General features: G+C 33.0%; 1 protein-coding gene across 1 annotated transcript in view; it reads left to right on the top strand.

The window, feature by feature from the left end:
- Positions 1-15,887, top strand: part of KIF18A (kinesin family member 18A) — a 71,425-nt gene that overhangs the window by 5,616 nt on the left and 49,922 nt on the right. Inside the window, exons 3-9 of the mRNA XM_007461687.1 lie at positions 1,177-1,281; positions 1,692-1,802; positions 2,861-3,058; positions 5,357-5,533; positions 6,941-7,015; positions 7,228-7,334; positions 12,557-12,719. Coding sequence (XP_007461749.1) covers positions 1,177-1,281; positions 1,692-1,802; positions 2,861-3,058; positions 5,357-5,533; positions 6,941-7,015; positions 7,228-7,334; positions 12,557-12,719 — 936 coding nt within the window. The remainder of the gene's footprint in view (positions 1-1,176; positions 1,282-1,691; positions 1,803-2,860; positions 3,059-5,356; positions 5,534-6,940; positions 7,016-7,227; positions 7,335-12,556; positions 12,720-15,887) is intronic.

The following is a 15,887-nucleotide window of genomic DNA, read 5'->3' as shown; positions in this document are numbered from 1 at the left end:
GCCGCTGAGCCTGCGCGTCCGGAGCCTGTGCTCCGCAATGGGAGAGGCCACAGCAGTGGGAGGCCCACGTACCCAAAAAAAAAAAAAAAAAAAAAAAAAGTGACTGTTGCTTATCAGAAGAATAAGAACCAAAAAATTATCTCTTCATATTATCATTTTAATACTTCTAAGAATTTATTACATTTAAAAATGATTATCATTCATTGTAGAAAATTATACCAGCAATGAATTATCGCTGTGAGCTATTTATTAGAACATGGATATAACTTACACAAAATAATTCTTAAAGACAATTTTATATGTGTTTTTTAATCTTATCATATATGTGTAATTGTCATTTTGTTGGCACATAGAAAACTTAGTATCTTTAGTAAATTCATAAAATCAAGTCAATTGTATTATTACTGTATGTTATTTACAGAAATTACTAAAAAAAAAATTGCCAGAGATTTAAAACACAGATGTGTATTCAGTGCCATGCAGTAGAGTGAGGATATCAGTCTCTGATCCCTGCTCTGATATGAATGCTACATCTTCTTGTTCTCATGCTATCCTATTACCTTTGTGACTGTGAACTTGGACAAATCACTTAAACTCTTAGGGCCTCAGTTTCCTCATCATTCAAATTGGGGGGGTCAGGGTCCCATTATGGAATTATCATTACGCATTAATGTAATTGAAGGATAAATGAAATAAATATCACTTATCTTTGAGTATGGGTTTTCTTTAACTTTTAAACTCTAAAAAGTTTGGATTACTTGGACATCATGAAATAATAAATATCTTCTCCAGTAAGAACCATGGTACTTCCATATAACTTACATTTCAGATTCACTAGAGTTTCCTAAGACCGTGTGTCCGTATATTTCCAGGAAATAGGAAAAGACAATTCCAGCTATCCTATTTCTGTTTCACTGTAGTCATCAAATTGGGAATTATGGGAGGAGGGTATAATGACTCCACCTTTAAATTTTAAGTTCAAGTGCTGGTAATCAAACTCTTCCATTTTCTCAGATGTTAGGAAGGTAATAGCAATGTGTGATAGAGGGGGTGAAATGAATGGAAATGAGCTGCTGCTTCTCTAATATAACCTTAAATCAGCAATGTGTGCATATTTGTGTGATGTTGTCGCTATTGTTTCGTCATCAATGCTAAAGGAGTTCTTTTTATTTTAAGGTATATAATGAACAGATTCGTGACCTCTTAGTAAATTCAGGGCCACTTGCTGTCCGGGAAGATGCCCAAAAAGGGGTGGTTGTTCAGGGATTAACTTTACATCAGGTATGTTTATAAGCTTCTTTTTGGCTTGTTCAAATAGCAAGTATGGTTATTTAGCCATTTACTTATTTTAAAATAATCAGGGTATATCTATAGTCTTGTTTTGTTTCCCTTTGAAATAATCAAATGAGTTTTCCTTTTAAAAATCTACTTGAACATTTAATATAGTGTATTATTCTGCTTAATATATTTATATTTTATCTCCTCAGAGAGATTAGATTTTATCTTTTATTTTTCATATGTCACCAAAGTACTAAGCAAATGATGCACAGTCAATATTTAATGGGATTTAATTTATGGAAAATATTTTCTTATTTTACCTTTAAAAGCCTTCTTGCTTGTTGATGGTTTATTAAAAGTTTTAAAGATCAATGGTTAATTTGTGTATTTTTCTTCTACTTCAACTTCTTTAGCCCCAATCCTCAGAGGAAATTTTACAGTTATTGGATAATGGAAACAAAAACAGGACACAGCATCCCACTGATATGAATGCTACATCTTCTCGTTCTCATGCTGTTTTCCAGGTAACAGGTCACTAGACTGCAGATCTTAAAATTGAATTTAAAATAAATGAAGCCAAATTTATGAATGGTAATTTTCACACATACGAAAATATCTCTTCATCTGTGGACTTCTCTACTTCTCAGCACTTCCTTTACTTTGAAGCTTTGAGAAGATTCTATCAAGAATATTTAGAATTGAGATGATGTAAGTTAGACGTAAATTTTTACCTGTGTGAAAACATGATAGTAAAGTGGTAGTATTAGAGGATTTCTTTCCTTTTCCTTAATTGGCGAAAAAATTTAATCTTTACAAAAGATAATCTTATATTCAGAGCAGACTTTCTCTTTATAGATCTAGATTTACAGAACCAATAAATTGGAGAGATACTGATTCACTTTTTAAAAGATTTCACCATAGTGACCATGTAAGTAGGTGCATTCCTTAAGGAAGTGTGTGATTCAGTTGATACAGTGCTTTTTAGGAATACCATTCTAGAAAAACCTAAAGCATAGGTTAGTAGTTATTATTTGTAGTTTCTAGTTCTGTTAAAATTCAAATGATTATACATCTTTATTCTGGATTATGCTTTGTGGAACTCATCTAATAAAAAGAAATTGTTATAGTTGAAAGAATTCAAATCAGGGGAAACCAAGTTATTCGGAAAGTCTCTAGTCCACAAAATTTTATTAATCTTTTCTCTTCTTACCACTGACTCTTCATTTATCAGTAATCTTGAGAGAAATCTTTATCGGGAACACTGAGATTTCCCCAAAATGTCTTAGACCCTGCTTTTGAGGGTTACCAGAATACAAGTGGCAGTTGTTTTGACCTTCTATCAAGCCAGGAGTTATTTGCCCTCTAGTGCACATATAGGAAGTCTTTTTGTTTTCAAATTTTCTCAACTTTGGTAATTACTTCTGGTACTCTTGGATATCAGCCAGTCAAGTTATACCTTGTTCATTATGTCTTTAAAATAAAAATAATTGATCTCATGCTCTTTCAAAAATAAAGTATATTTCTCTTTTAATTTTGTTAAATCTAATCCTCATTTTCCTTATTCTCCTGTGATTTCGAAAAGATTTATTTGAGACAACAAGATAAAACAGCAAGTATCAATCAAAATGTCCGAATTGCCAAGATGTCACTCATTGACCTGGCAGGGTCTGAAAGAGCCAGTTCTACCAGTGCTAAAGGGACCCGGTTTATAGAAGGCACAAATATTAATCGATCACTTTTAGCTCTTGGGAATGTTATCAATGCCTTAGCAGATACAAAGGTAGGTACTATATGTTTATTTAAGTATTTTGAAATACTGAAATATGCATATTTCCCAGAAAGATATTATTTAATATAATTGTGTTAAAGATCTATTATAAATCAAATTTCAAGAATGTAACAATAAGGTTTACATAAAGAGCAAAAACCTCAGAGAACCTAGTATATCAAATAAAGCTATGGGGTTTTTTTTGTTTGTTTGTTTTTTATACATTTATTTTTTATTTATTTATTTTTGGCTGCATTGGGTCTTTGCTGTGCACAGGCTTTCTCTAGTTGCAGCGAGCAGGGGCTACTCTTCCTTGCGGTGCGCAGGCTTCTCACTGCAGTGGCTTCTCTTGTTGCGGAGCATGTGCTCTAGGCGTGTGGGCTTCAGTAGTTGTGGCACACAGGCTCAGTAGTTGTGGCTCGTGGCCTCTAGAGCTCAGGCTCAGTAGTTGTGGCACACGGGCTTAGTTGCTCCACCGCATGTGGGATCTTCCCAGACCTGGGATAGAACCCGTGTCCCCTGCGTTGGCAGGCAGATTCTTAACCACTGCGCCACTAGGGAAGTCCCTGTTTGTTTTGTTTTTTAACTTCTAGCTTTATAATCAGAATTTGTTGAATGTAAAGTATTGAATATCAGATTGATAGTTAATATTTTATTATACCTTCTCATCATTTATTTTGAACTTGATTTTTTTAAATGAACATTTAATGATCACTACACAATAAGCATGATAATTGAATTGGCATGAAAACAAAAAACACATTTTAGAAAAACTAAACTCTGGTCTGGTTAGTATTTTAAATGTATATACTATAAAATTGGTTTAAATATTAAATAGAGTTGATTTTTCTTAAAGAGGAAGAGGAGTTAAAATGTAATTAAATTACCTAATAGGATAATGTTTGCTAGATGCTTCTAGGACATTAAAAAATAGTTTACATCTACTATATGCCAGAAGTGCTTACAGGAACACAGCATATTTGATAACTTCTGTATTTGTAAAAAATGACTTCCTTTTTTCAAAGTTAAAATATGATAATTTAAGTTCAAACCAGGCTCAGAAGCTTTAGGAAAATTACTGTTAAACTGTTCAAAATGTTGCAATTTGTTAAAGTATAAAGTACATTAAAATGATTTGGGAAGTCTTTTTTAACAGGGCAAGTTTCTGAAATCATATGAATATTACAGAAGCAAAATATATTTTGTATTCTAAGTTAAAATCTCAAAACATGTAAGCAGATAACATGGTATAGAGACTAATTTCCTAAACTTCAGCCATTCATAGTATTTTTTCCATATACTGACTAAATTTTTAGTAATTGACTCCTGTTGAGTCATTTATTAGTCAGTGTTTAATGCATGTCTTGTACATGCAAAATCAATTCAAGTAGCACCAGCTGTGCACATTCCACACTGTTTGGGAAAGACTGCTATGGTGGAAAGCATAGTACTACTGGGAGTTGGGAGGCTAGGGCCTGTTTCTAATTCTGTGGATTACCAGCCATGTGACCTGAGGCAAGTCATGTCACTTTTTGCTTAGCTTCATTTTTCTCTTCTGTAATATGAAAGATTTACATTGGATAGCATAAGGTTGTTTTTAGCTTAACATTATACTTCTCTGTTTCTATATGGAATTGGCAGTGTTTGGAAAATTTTTTACTTTAAAATCAGAACTGTATCTTTTAACTAAAAGAAAACCTAGAAAACTTAAGTTCTCTTAGAACTGTGGTTGTGCTTTCAGATAAATATCTGTAAGATTATAATTATAATTTATTTTGTATTCATGTTAGATGGTAATTTAAAGAGAGAAGTAGCTCTATGCCATACAGAATTCTTACTATGCCTCTAGTATATTTCTCTAGGGCATATATTACTTTTGTATTTTAATTTCTTTTTAAAAAATGGAGATTTTTTTTTAATAACCATTTTGTTTTTTAATAGTTTTAGATACAGGAAAGTTGGTAAGATAATACAGGAAGATTTTATTAAATATACCCCACACTCAGTTTCCTCTGTTGTTAACATCTCACATTAATACGGTACACTTATCACAACTAATGCAACAATACTGACATTTTATGATTAACTAAAGTTCATACTTAATCAGATAGAGATATAATATTTTAATGGGAAATTTGTTTTATATATTCACTGAATAGTTCCATAAGATTCATTATCATCATTTTGGTGACCAATTATATCATAAGTCTGGGCAAAGTTGAGCAGTGCTTAAATTCTTATAGTGAAATGGTAGCAGGTTTACATTTGGATGTGGAAAATGACATAAGAATTCTTTCCTTGTTCTTTCAGAGAAAGAATCAGCATATTCCTTACAGAAATAGTAAGCTCACTCGCTTGTTAAAGGATTCTCTTGGAGGAAACTGTCAAACTATAATGATAGCTGCTGTTAGTCCTTCCTCTGTGTTCTACGATGACACCTATAACACTCTTAAGTATGCTAACCGTGCAAAGGACATTAAATCTTCTGTAAGTGTGTTTACTCTGCCTTTGTTGTAAGAGTACTGGGTGCATTTTTTTCTTTTTTATATTTACAGCAAAAGATGAATTAGAGATGTACTTCTACTAATGAGTTAGGAATCAGGGCTAGAAATGTCTTTACTAATCTGGTTAATTGAGCATTCACCGGGACAATTAAACCATTAAGCATCTTGATTACATATATAATAAATACTATTATTTAGTCTTTTGGGGAGCTAGGATGTTTTAGTGACTTTCTTTCTAACCTTTTTCACATCATGGTACATGATATTTTGATGGCACCCTGGTGTGATTGGTCAAGGCTTTAACACATTTGTTACAGCCAAGGCTGATGCTCTTCTGTAACCCAGCACCAACACTTTCTACCTGAAAACCTTGGACATGTTTGCTAATCTCTCCAAGCCTTAGTTACTTCATCTGTAAAGTAGATACAATATCTGCCTCCGTTTATAAAGTAAATAGCTCTTTTAAAACAATTTATTGTAACATTCATGATATTGATGTAACCAATCTGTGTAGCTAGAGCAATATAATAATGATTGGTTAGGTTGGTATTTTTGCCAATAATTTAGGGTAATTTTTTAAAACGTAAGTCAAACATGATGTATGTATAAAATCACAGGATCTCAGGGTTGGAATAGACATAGAGTTCAGCTGGTATGATGGCTTTTGGGGGCTTACCCCTCTGCTACTCCCATTGAATGAAAATAAGTGGGTTATTATCTTCCTTAGAGAAATATTTATATATTGTTTATACAATAAATTGGGAAAGGTTATACTGTATTGGGTGTACAAACTTTTTTCACACAAGTTTTTCATGCAGTGCTTACACCAACTCATTGAGGAAGACATTTTTAGCTCTACTTTACAGTTGAGGAATCATATGGTCAGAGTTTTAAGTGAAAAGTGGGCAGGGCCTCAAAATCAAGTATTTGGATTACATGTTTAATGTTCTTTCCACTATTCCATAGCTGCCAAGGGGCTCATACTTTTATAAAAAGGATAAAATATATTAAGGACTCATTAAAAACTACTTGAACTTACAAGTGGGTGGAAATTTAAATTATCTCTTTATATCTTAAAAGTCAAAGGACCAGAAAAAGAAAGTGGGTAATTTTTATGTGAATGACTGTTTTGCAAGTTCTTTAAAGTACCTTTTCTCAGATAGTAAGGGAGTTTCTTTTATAAATTCAGTATTAATGTGCTCAACATATCCTCTTGTCATAGATTTTTAAACATGAACATAATTGATTATAATTGTCAAATGATCGTAATTGTCACAAATTCTGGACTCATGGAACTGAATTAATGAGGCTATAATGCTATTTTGTTCATGTATATAACTGTGATTTTTATCTCTATATATACGCAATCATAATTTCTATTTTTTAACAGTTGAAGAGCAATGTTCTTAACCTCGACAATCACATAACTCAGTATGTAAAGATCTGTAATGAACAGAAGGAAGAGGTATGTCTCCTCTTTACATTGTTGCTAATCTCCCTCAATTCCTCATTTATGGGATTCTGCAATCTTTATTGTCTAAAACTTTGATTTGCTTTTCTTTTATAATTGAAATCTTGCTTGTTCAGTTATTTTTCACAGCTGAAATTTTTCTGTGGCCATGTATAATGGAGACAAATAATTTGTTTTGTATTTTAACTGCTGTTTCTCTCTAATAGATTTTAATGTTAAAAGAAAAACTAAAGGCCTATGAAGAACAGAAAGCTTTTACTGATGAAAATAACAAAATAATGATTTCAAACCCTCAGGAAAAAGAAATTGAAAGGTAAAATTGACATTAAGATCTCAGTTTGAGGATTTTGTGAAATTTAGTCAACTATTTAAAGTTTAAAATTTAGTCAGATATTTTGTTATCATCATCATTTGTTGTATGTCTTTATATATTCTCAACTGAATTCAGGAAGTCACTGAATTGATCTTACATTGCACACATTGGAGGTCAGGTAATTTTAATTGTGATTATACAGATAATGAGAACCAGGTCTTAGGTATAAGGTGGAGAAAGTAAAGCCAATTATGCCATTTATGAAATTGGTTTTTAGTAGTTTCCATATTTTTCTTCTGTGGTGTCTTACTCCCTTCTGGCTTCTATAACAAAGTACCACAGACTGGGTAGCGTATAAACAAACAAAAAGTTATTTCTTATAGTTCTGGAAGCTGGAAGTCCTAGATCAGGGTGCCAGCATGGTTGTTTGAGGACCTTCTTCCACATTGTAGACTTCTCCTTGAATCCTCACATTGCCAAAAGAGAGGGAGATCTCTCTGGAGGCTCTTTTATAAGGGCACTAATCCCATCCATAGGATCTCTGCCCTCATGACCTGATCACCTCCCAAAGGCTCCGCTTCCCAGTACCATCAGCTTGGGTGTTAGGTTTCAACATATAAATTTGGGGGGACATAAACATTCAAGCAGTCGCATCTGACATTATCATTATTTACATGGTTCATGTAAATCATACCTACCCTTTCCTGACTTTATGTAACTCTAATAACCCACTTAATTGACTTTAAGCAGTTAATTATTTGAAGAGACATCTCTCAGTGATATAAATTGACACAGAAATATGATCTGTACCCTCTAAGCTTTTAGCAGGTAAATTTTAAAAAAAAGAAAGCTGTAATACAGTACTTGCAAGTACTTTTTTCCTAAGCAATTAAGACAATTTCCAAGTTGTCCTGATGGGACAATAGTTCAAAAGCTGTAAATCTTGAGTAGTTCTAAGCAGACAGTAAGGAATTCTTGGATCAAACAAGTTTGAAAATTGTTCCTTACTTAAGGAATCTAAGGGGTTTCCAAAGTACATCAGCATATTAAAAGCTCTAAGAGGCCCTGTAGGAAAGGAATCTGTTCACCTTTGATTAAAATTGAGTAATTATTCTCCAAAGTTAATTTTCTATTATCATTAGTATGAGAAACTAACCACATCTTACGCCATTGATTATTCATACTGTTTTGGAACTCTTGAGTTTGTAGAAGATGTTTTAGGGTGCATAAGGAAGACTAGTTGGCAGTGATTTTCAACCTAGTTTCAAGTACAACGCTTTTTAAAAATTGGATTTGTGTATTGATGTTTATATAAAATATCCTTGATTTGAAAAATATCATTTTTTCTGCCTCAATTGACCCCAGATGCTAAGATAACTTCTTCTAATAAAATAACACTTTATGTTTGTAGCTGGCTTTGTAGATTTTGATGATTTTTAGGCCCACATTAATTTCATCTGATCACTACAACAACTCTGAAGTTTGAAGTGGGGTATTGTTTTCTAACTTACAGATAAGGGCAAGAAATATATATCATCTCTTTCAAGTGTTAATCCTTTGCTCCCATGCTATGCTATTTTACAAATACTATAAGAAGTAATTAAACAGTTATTTCTATCAGTGATAATGAGTCCATTTTTCATATAGCATAAAGTTGACCTATGTATTGTTATAGTACAATAGCTCTGTTTATACCAGAGATTTCCTAAAGTGTTTATTTTCTATTAATCCCCCTAACAACCCATTGACAAAATAAAGTTATATTTAATAGTCTTACGATGCTTTTTGTTATATTCTACCAATTTTACAGTGTCTTTTAAAAACTAATTTAAGCAAAATGATTCCTCATATTCCTTTAATCTTAACAATGAAAGCTTTTAACTCTGCTATATTATTAGTTGTGTTATTGTATTTTGTTAGTCAAATGGGGGATTGGTCCTCATGCAACCAGATATCTTGTTGGTGATGCATGTTTCTTGAAAATTAAAGCAGTGACCAACTGCTCAAATTTGGAGTCGTTGCTTGCATAAAATTGCTCAGCAGTGCTTAACCAGATCTAGTTACCAGTTAAAACCTTACAAATTGGTAGACTTTTCTGGAGTTGATGTGGCTTTAAGTCATTGACCCTTTCTTTCTGGTAAAATGATTCAAGAAGGAGATGGCCTGAGCTATGAAATAAACACTTATTTGGATATTTTTTGCATTTCAACCTGACTTACCCAACAATAAAAACTTTGAGTTTTAATTCACTCAACAGGTTAAATATTTACTTGTATTTATAAAGCAGGTAATAATCAAATTATATACCCCATAGTCTTTGTCATTTTCTCACAAAAGTATCTGTCTCCTTAAATAAATATATGGAATACCTTTTATCATATTGATCATACTTCACATAGAATTTTTTTAATGGCATGAATTTTCAGTTTCTTTAAAAAATAACATTTTATGAAGTTTAAACAGATAAAGGGAAGAATATACAGTATTTGCTCTCTATTAAAGCTATTTGGAAAGATAATATTCAAAATATCATAAAAAGAAAGTACAGTTGTTCTTTATACAGAGTAATTATAAAACTTCACTTGTGACTATACCAAGAAAATTGTCTAGAGTTTATCATATGTCACCTAAAGTTATTGGCAAAGATTTTTCTTTTCTAGCTATTTGAATGTTTTAAATGACTAGAAAATAGTTATTATTAGTCAATCCCTTAGGGCTCTTTGTTTTTAAAATGACAGTTTTTTTTAAAAAAGAGCTGTCTAGAAACCTTTGATACTAATTCCCTTCCTTCCATCCTAAACTATACACCACCAACTAAAATAAATCTGGACCATAAAAATTTTGAAATTGACAAATATTTAACTATGTCCTTGGGTAAAGTGTTCCAGAAAAACTAAGAAATTATCTTTGGGTGTAACCTAAAGATAACTTATCATATCATTTACTGGCCTTAGCCTTGTTGTAATATAATACAATGAAATTACAATGTCCATACATACTTCCTATGAAATATTTACCAGTCTGACAAAACCAGTAAAGTCGATGTATTGTGGTTTATATTCATTCTCAATAGTTTCATTAAGAACTACTGACGTAAATTGTCAGTGTTTTTACCACAGATCCTTACAAATATATCTAAAATTCTGGCCAAAGAAACTTTATTTTTAAATGCATATACTTTGTTACCATTTTATTTTAAAAGCTTCAAGTTAATTTTTCTTTGAGAGAAAAATTGTTTGCCTATGTGCGATTGTTTATACTGTTACTGTAGCTCAGACCTGATCTGTGACTAATATTCTGCTGACCCTGGAGAATGCAGGATTGCAGGCTCCTTTTAGGGCTTTCATAGAAGTGATTCAGTTTGAGGTCTTTATGCATTTGCAGGAGATGTGCGTCACACTCCCCAACTTTGATTCCCTATATGTATATTGCCCTTTGGAAGAAGCACAGTGGAGGGGCTTTTCCTAGATTTACCACATTGTAAACTTGGATGTTTTGGGTCCTGGCATTGTCAGCTGACTCTTAGCCAAGCTGTAGGGGGTACCTAACCATATGGTGTGTTTTCACTGTAACAAGTTCTAAAGCTAAAAACTGGCTATCTCACTTTCCCTAGGGCGCCATAGAGGCACCATATGATTATGCCACCCACTGCTTATTTCTTCACAGCGAGCCAACACCAGAAGAACACATAATACTGTGTTGCTTCTGAGGCCTTATGAATTGGGAGAGTACAGGTCCACATTATCATCCTTTCCTTACATACAAAATATTTTATTTTTGGTAAGCTACTGGATTATGCAGACAAAATACAGTGTATGACTAATACCATAGGCCTTAAAATACCTATATCTTTTAATAACATGATCTTTGGAGGAGAGAGAGAGAAACCCAGTGCTGTAAAAATAAAGTTCAGAACCCATTCCAAACATTTTTGTTATTTAATAGGAAAACAGTCACTCAAACCTATTTACTTTTTATCATTGAATCTAATTCTGTGAATGGTGTATATTCTCTTGTTCATGCATTTCATTTTTTTTAACATCTTTATTGGAGTGTAATTGCTTTACAATGTTGTGTTAGTTTCTGCTGTATAACAAAGTGAATATATGTATACATATATCCCCATATCCCCTCCCTCTTGTGCCTCCCTCCCACCTTCCCTATCCCACTCCTCTAGGTTGTCACAAAGCATCAAGCTGATCTCCCTGTGCTATGCGGCTGCTTCCCACTAGCTATCTCTTTTACGTTTGGTAGTGTATATATGTCCATGCCACTCTCTCACTTTGTCCCAGCTTACCCTTCCCCCTCCCCATATCCTCAAGTCCATTCTCTAGTAGGTCTGTGTCTTTATTCCCGTCTTGCCCCTAAGTTCTTCATGACCGTTTTTTGTGGGGGTTTTTTCTTAGATTCCATATATATGTGTTAGCATACAGTATTTGTTTTTCTCTTTCTGACTTACTGCACTCTGTATGACAGACTCTAGGTCCATCCACCTCACTACAAATAACTCAGTTTCGTTTCTTTTTATTGCTGAGTAATATTCCATTGTATATATGTGCCACGTCTTCTTTATCCATTCATCTGTCGATGGACACTTAGGTTGCTTCCATGTCCTGGCTGTTGTAAATAGTGCTGCAGTGAACATTGTGGTACATAACTCTTTTTGATTTATGGTTTTCTCAGGGTTTATGCCCAGTAGTGGGATTGCTGGGTCCTATGGTAGTTCTATTTTTAGTTTTTTTAGGAACCTCCATACTGTTCTCCATAGTGGCTTTATCAATTTACATTCCCACCAACAGTGCAAGAGGGTTCCCTTTTCTCCACACCCTCTCCAGCATTTATTGTATGCAGACTTTTTGATGATGGCCATTCTGACTGGTGTGAGGTGATACCTCATTGTAGTTTTGATTTGCATTTCTCTAATGATTAGTGATGTTGAGCATCTTTTCATGTGTTTGTTGGCAATCTGTATATCTTCTTTGGAGAAATGTCTATTTAGGGTCTTCTGCCCATTTTTGGATTGGGTTGTTTCTTTTTTTGATATTGAGCTGCTTGTATATTTTGGAGACTAATCCTTTGTCAGTTGCTTCGTTTGCAAATATTTTCTCCCATTCTGAGCATTGTCTTTTTGTCTTGTTTATGGTTTCCCATACATTTCTTTAAGTAAACTTTGCATTATCTATCACAAAATACTGAGATTCTATGTGTTTTATTTTTGGTAGATTTCAAGAAATTCTGAACTGCTTATTCCAGAATCGAGAAGAAATCAGGCAAGAATATCTGAAGTTAGAAATGTTACTTAAAGAAAATGAACTTAAATCATTCTATCAACAACAGTGCCATAAGCAAATAGAAATGATGTGTTCTGAAGACAAAGTAGAAAAGGTATTTAACAACTTTATCATTTAATTGTAGAGAATGTAAAAACATGGGGGCTTATAATTCTAGAAATTTGATAGGCGATGTTGCTTAATCACCCGTTCTCTACAAATACCTAGAAATGCTAGAGGAAATGTAGAAAACATTGTTTTAAATGTATAGTTAAGTCTACAAGAAAAAAAATAAATTCCTAGGTGTGAGAAACAAAAAGGAAACAAAACCCCTAAAATCTCAGTTATAACTGTTGCTTCTGTGAGGATGATGGAATGCTTAATAGGTAGTTAACACACTCAGGGAGAGTTGGGTACCAACGTGGGACAGTGAGAACAGTCCACCCCAGATGCAGGCAATAGTTTACAACTTAGACCAATGGGAGGTTTATTTCCTCCCCAGGGAAGAATATTTTGTCACTGACATTGTTACAGTTTCCACTGCATCAGTGCTAAAAAAAAAAAAAGATCAGATTTAATCAGTTTTATTATTTAATGCAGTAGTACACTGCCCTTCCCCTTCACACACACAGACCACTTTCACTACCCTGCTTTGATGTACACCACTACTTAGGTAAGGGGCCCGAGGGAGACAGGGAGTTAGAAATGACAGTCCCCACATAAAGCCAGGAATCTCAGAGACCTTCACTCTTCATATTGGAAATACAGCAGGAGAAAACATTTTACCAACTAGCACAGGAAAACAAGGAACCAAGCCTAGGGTAAGAAAAAAATGTCTCATTTGAAGACTGTCATTATAGATATACTTTTCACTATAGATTTTCATTATAGATTATACTTTTATAATCCATGTGTTTTATTTAGCAAATCCCTAAAGTGAGATATTAGCACAGAAAATGGTATCAGAGCAGTGATAATCTATAGGAAACTGAGCAGAAGCAATGCAGAATCAGCCTAGTGAAACAGATCCTCAATTCAAACCACTAATGAGAGCTCACTGTCCAAACTTACAAAACCCAAGAAACAATCCTCCACAAGCAAGTCAGCAGACTTAGCAAATATGACAGAATCCCCAAAACATCAAATACTATAGCAATCTGATAAAACCTATAAAAATGAATAAAGTCATCAAAGGACTTAACAATAAAGGAATCAAAGAAAAAAAGAACATACATATATGAGAAGAAAACAAATGACACTTCCAGAAAGTAAAGATTTATTTACTGAAACTTAAAATTTCAGTTTATAGGTGCAATACTAGACAATGTTTTAAATACTTCACATATATTAATTCATTTAATTCTCAGAAAATCCTGTGGGCTATGTGATATTATTATCTTTGTAATTAAGATGAGGAAACCAAGGTACAGAGAAGTCATTCTGTCAAAGATTACCCAGCTCATAGAGTAAGAGCTATGATTTGAACTCAGGCCAGCTGATTCCAGAGCCTGAGCTCTTATCCCTGTCCTTTTATGCATGTTAGATACAGCTAAAGAGAGAATTAAAGAACTGGGAAATCACACCAAATACAGGATAAAAAGATAGCAGATGTGAACAATATGTTGCTATTTGAAAGATAGACTAGAAAGTCCTGCATTCATCTAATAGATATTCTGAAGGAGATATATTAGTGCAAAAGAACAAAGGATAATGTGCAAAGTCTAAGGCTCAGAATTTTCTAGGTCTCTTTAGATGTAAGTAAGATGTAAATTCAAGAAACATGAGTTCTAAGCAGGATAAAAGAATGTATACTTGGAGGTGTGCAACTCCAGAGCACCAAAGATCAGAAAAATAAACATTTTGAAAATACTGGATTTCCCCCAGTTTGGTGTTCATTGATGATAAGGTTAATTGCATTTTTAAGTACTATTTTATACTTAGTAGTATAGTGCTTTAAAAAACTAACATTTTAGGTTTTTTCAGCCTATGAAATGGGAAAGATGTGATATGCTAAGAAATTAATCATAAAGTATTAATAAATATATCATGACTATGAATTTATAAGTAGCTATTAAGCTATATTATCAAAATTAGTAATTTATTTACTGAATATGCATTTATTATGCCTTATTGAAGCTATCTTTGTTTTAAACCACTTTATTGAGATATATGATTGATGTATGAAGAAACCCATAAATATTTAATATAGACATCTTGATGGGTTTGGTGATAAATATATACTAGTGAAACCATCACCATAATCTATGCTGTAAGCCTGTACCTTACCTCCTAAAGTTTCCTCCCACCCTCTTTATTATTAGTAGTATTATATTAATAACAACACTTAACATAAGACCTACCCTCTTAGCCATTTTAAGTATACAACAATAGACTATCATTCAGCTTTTAAACAAGAAGAAAATTCTACCAATTGCAACAACATAGATGAACCTGGAGGACATGCTAAGTGAAATAAACCAGACCCAGAGGGACAAATTTTACATGATACCATTTATATGAAAAATCTAAAATCATCAAACTCAGAAGTAGAATCAGATGGTGGTTGCCAGAGGCTGTGGGGAAGGCAAAACCAGGAAGTATTAGTCAAAGAGTACAAAGTTTTAGTTATACAAGACAAATAAACCCTAGAGATCTACTTCTGTACAGCATAGGGCCTATAGTTAATAATGTATTGAATACTGAAAATTACTTTTTAATTTTGTTTATCAAATGCATTTAAAATATTCCTCACATCCTTTTAAGGCAGAAGAAAAATAGAATTTATATCTTTATTTGAAATTTGTTGCTGTAGTTGTACTTTAACTTTCTTGAACTGCAAAATTGTTGCCAGTATTTTTGATGACTTCCAAATAACAGAATATCTCATAGAATTAATATATCAGTTTGTTGTTGTGAAATCCTTTCATATGTTTGTTAAATGGAATTCTGAAATACTGCTATATTTACCTATTCTAAAAGTTGTATGTATTATCTCAATTAATTGCACTTATTATAGAGTTATTTTCAGTGGGGATAATAATTCTCAATTTTGTGTAGGTATTCATTAAATAAATATCAGTTATCTGAAAGTGCAATTATCTGATTTATCTCTTGAAAAAAGGCAAGAAATTCAGTCATGGAAAACTGCTACTGACTTAATATCTCAACTTTTAACAACAGCTTGTTTTGAACACTTTTGTTTATATGCAGAGCATTGTGCTAGACACAATAGAGGTTAAAAAAAAAGTATAAGACAATATATGTACTTCAGTAATTTATAAGC

Source organism: Lipotes vexillifer, unplaced genomic scaffold, assembly GCF_000442215.2.
Source record: "Lipotes vexillifer unplaced genomic scaffold, Lipotes_vexillifer_v1.1 scaffold5, whole genome shotgun sequence".
In the NCBI taxonomy this organism is placed as follows: Eukaryota; Metazoa; Chordata; class Mammalia; order Artiodactyla; family Lipotidae; genus Lipotes; species Lipotes vexillifer.
Note: the sequence above shows the minus strand (reverse complement) of the source record. Positions and strands in the feature narration are given on the sequence as shown.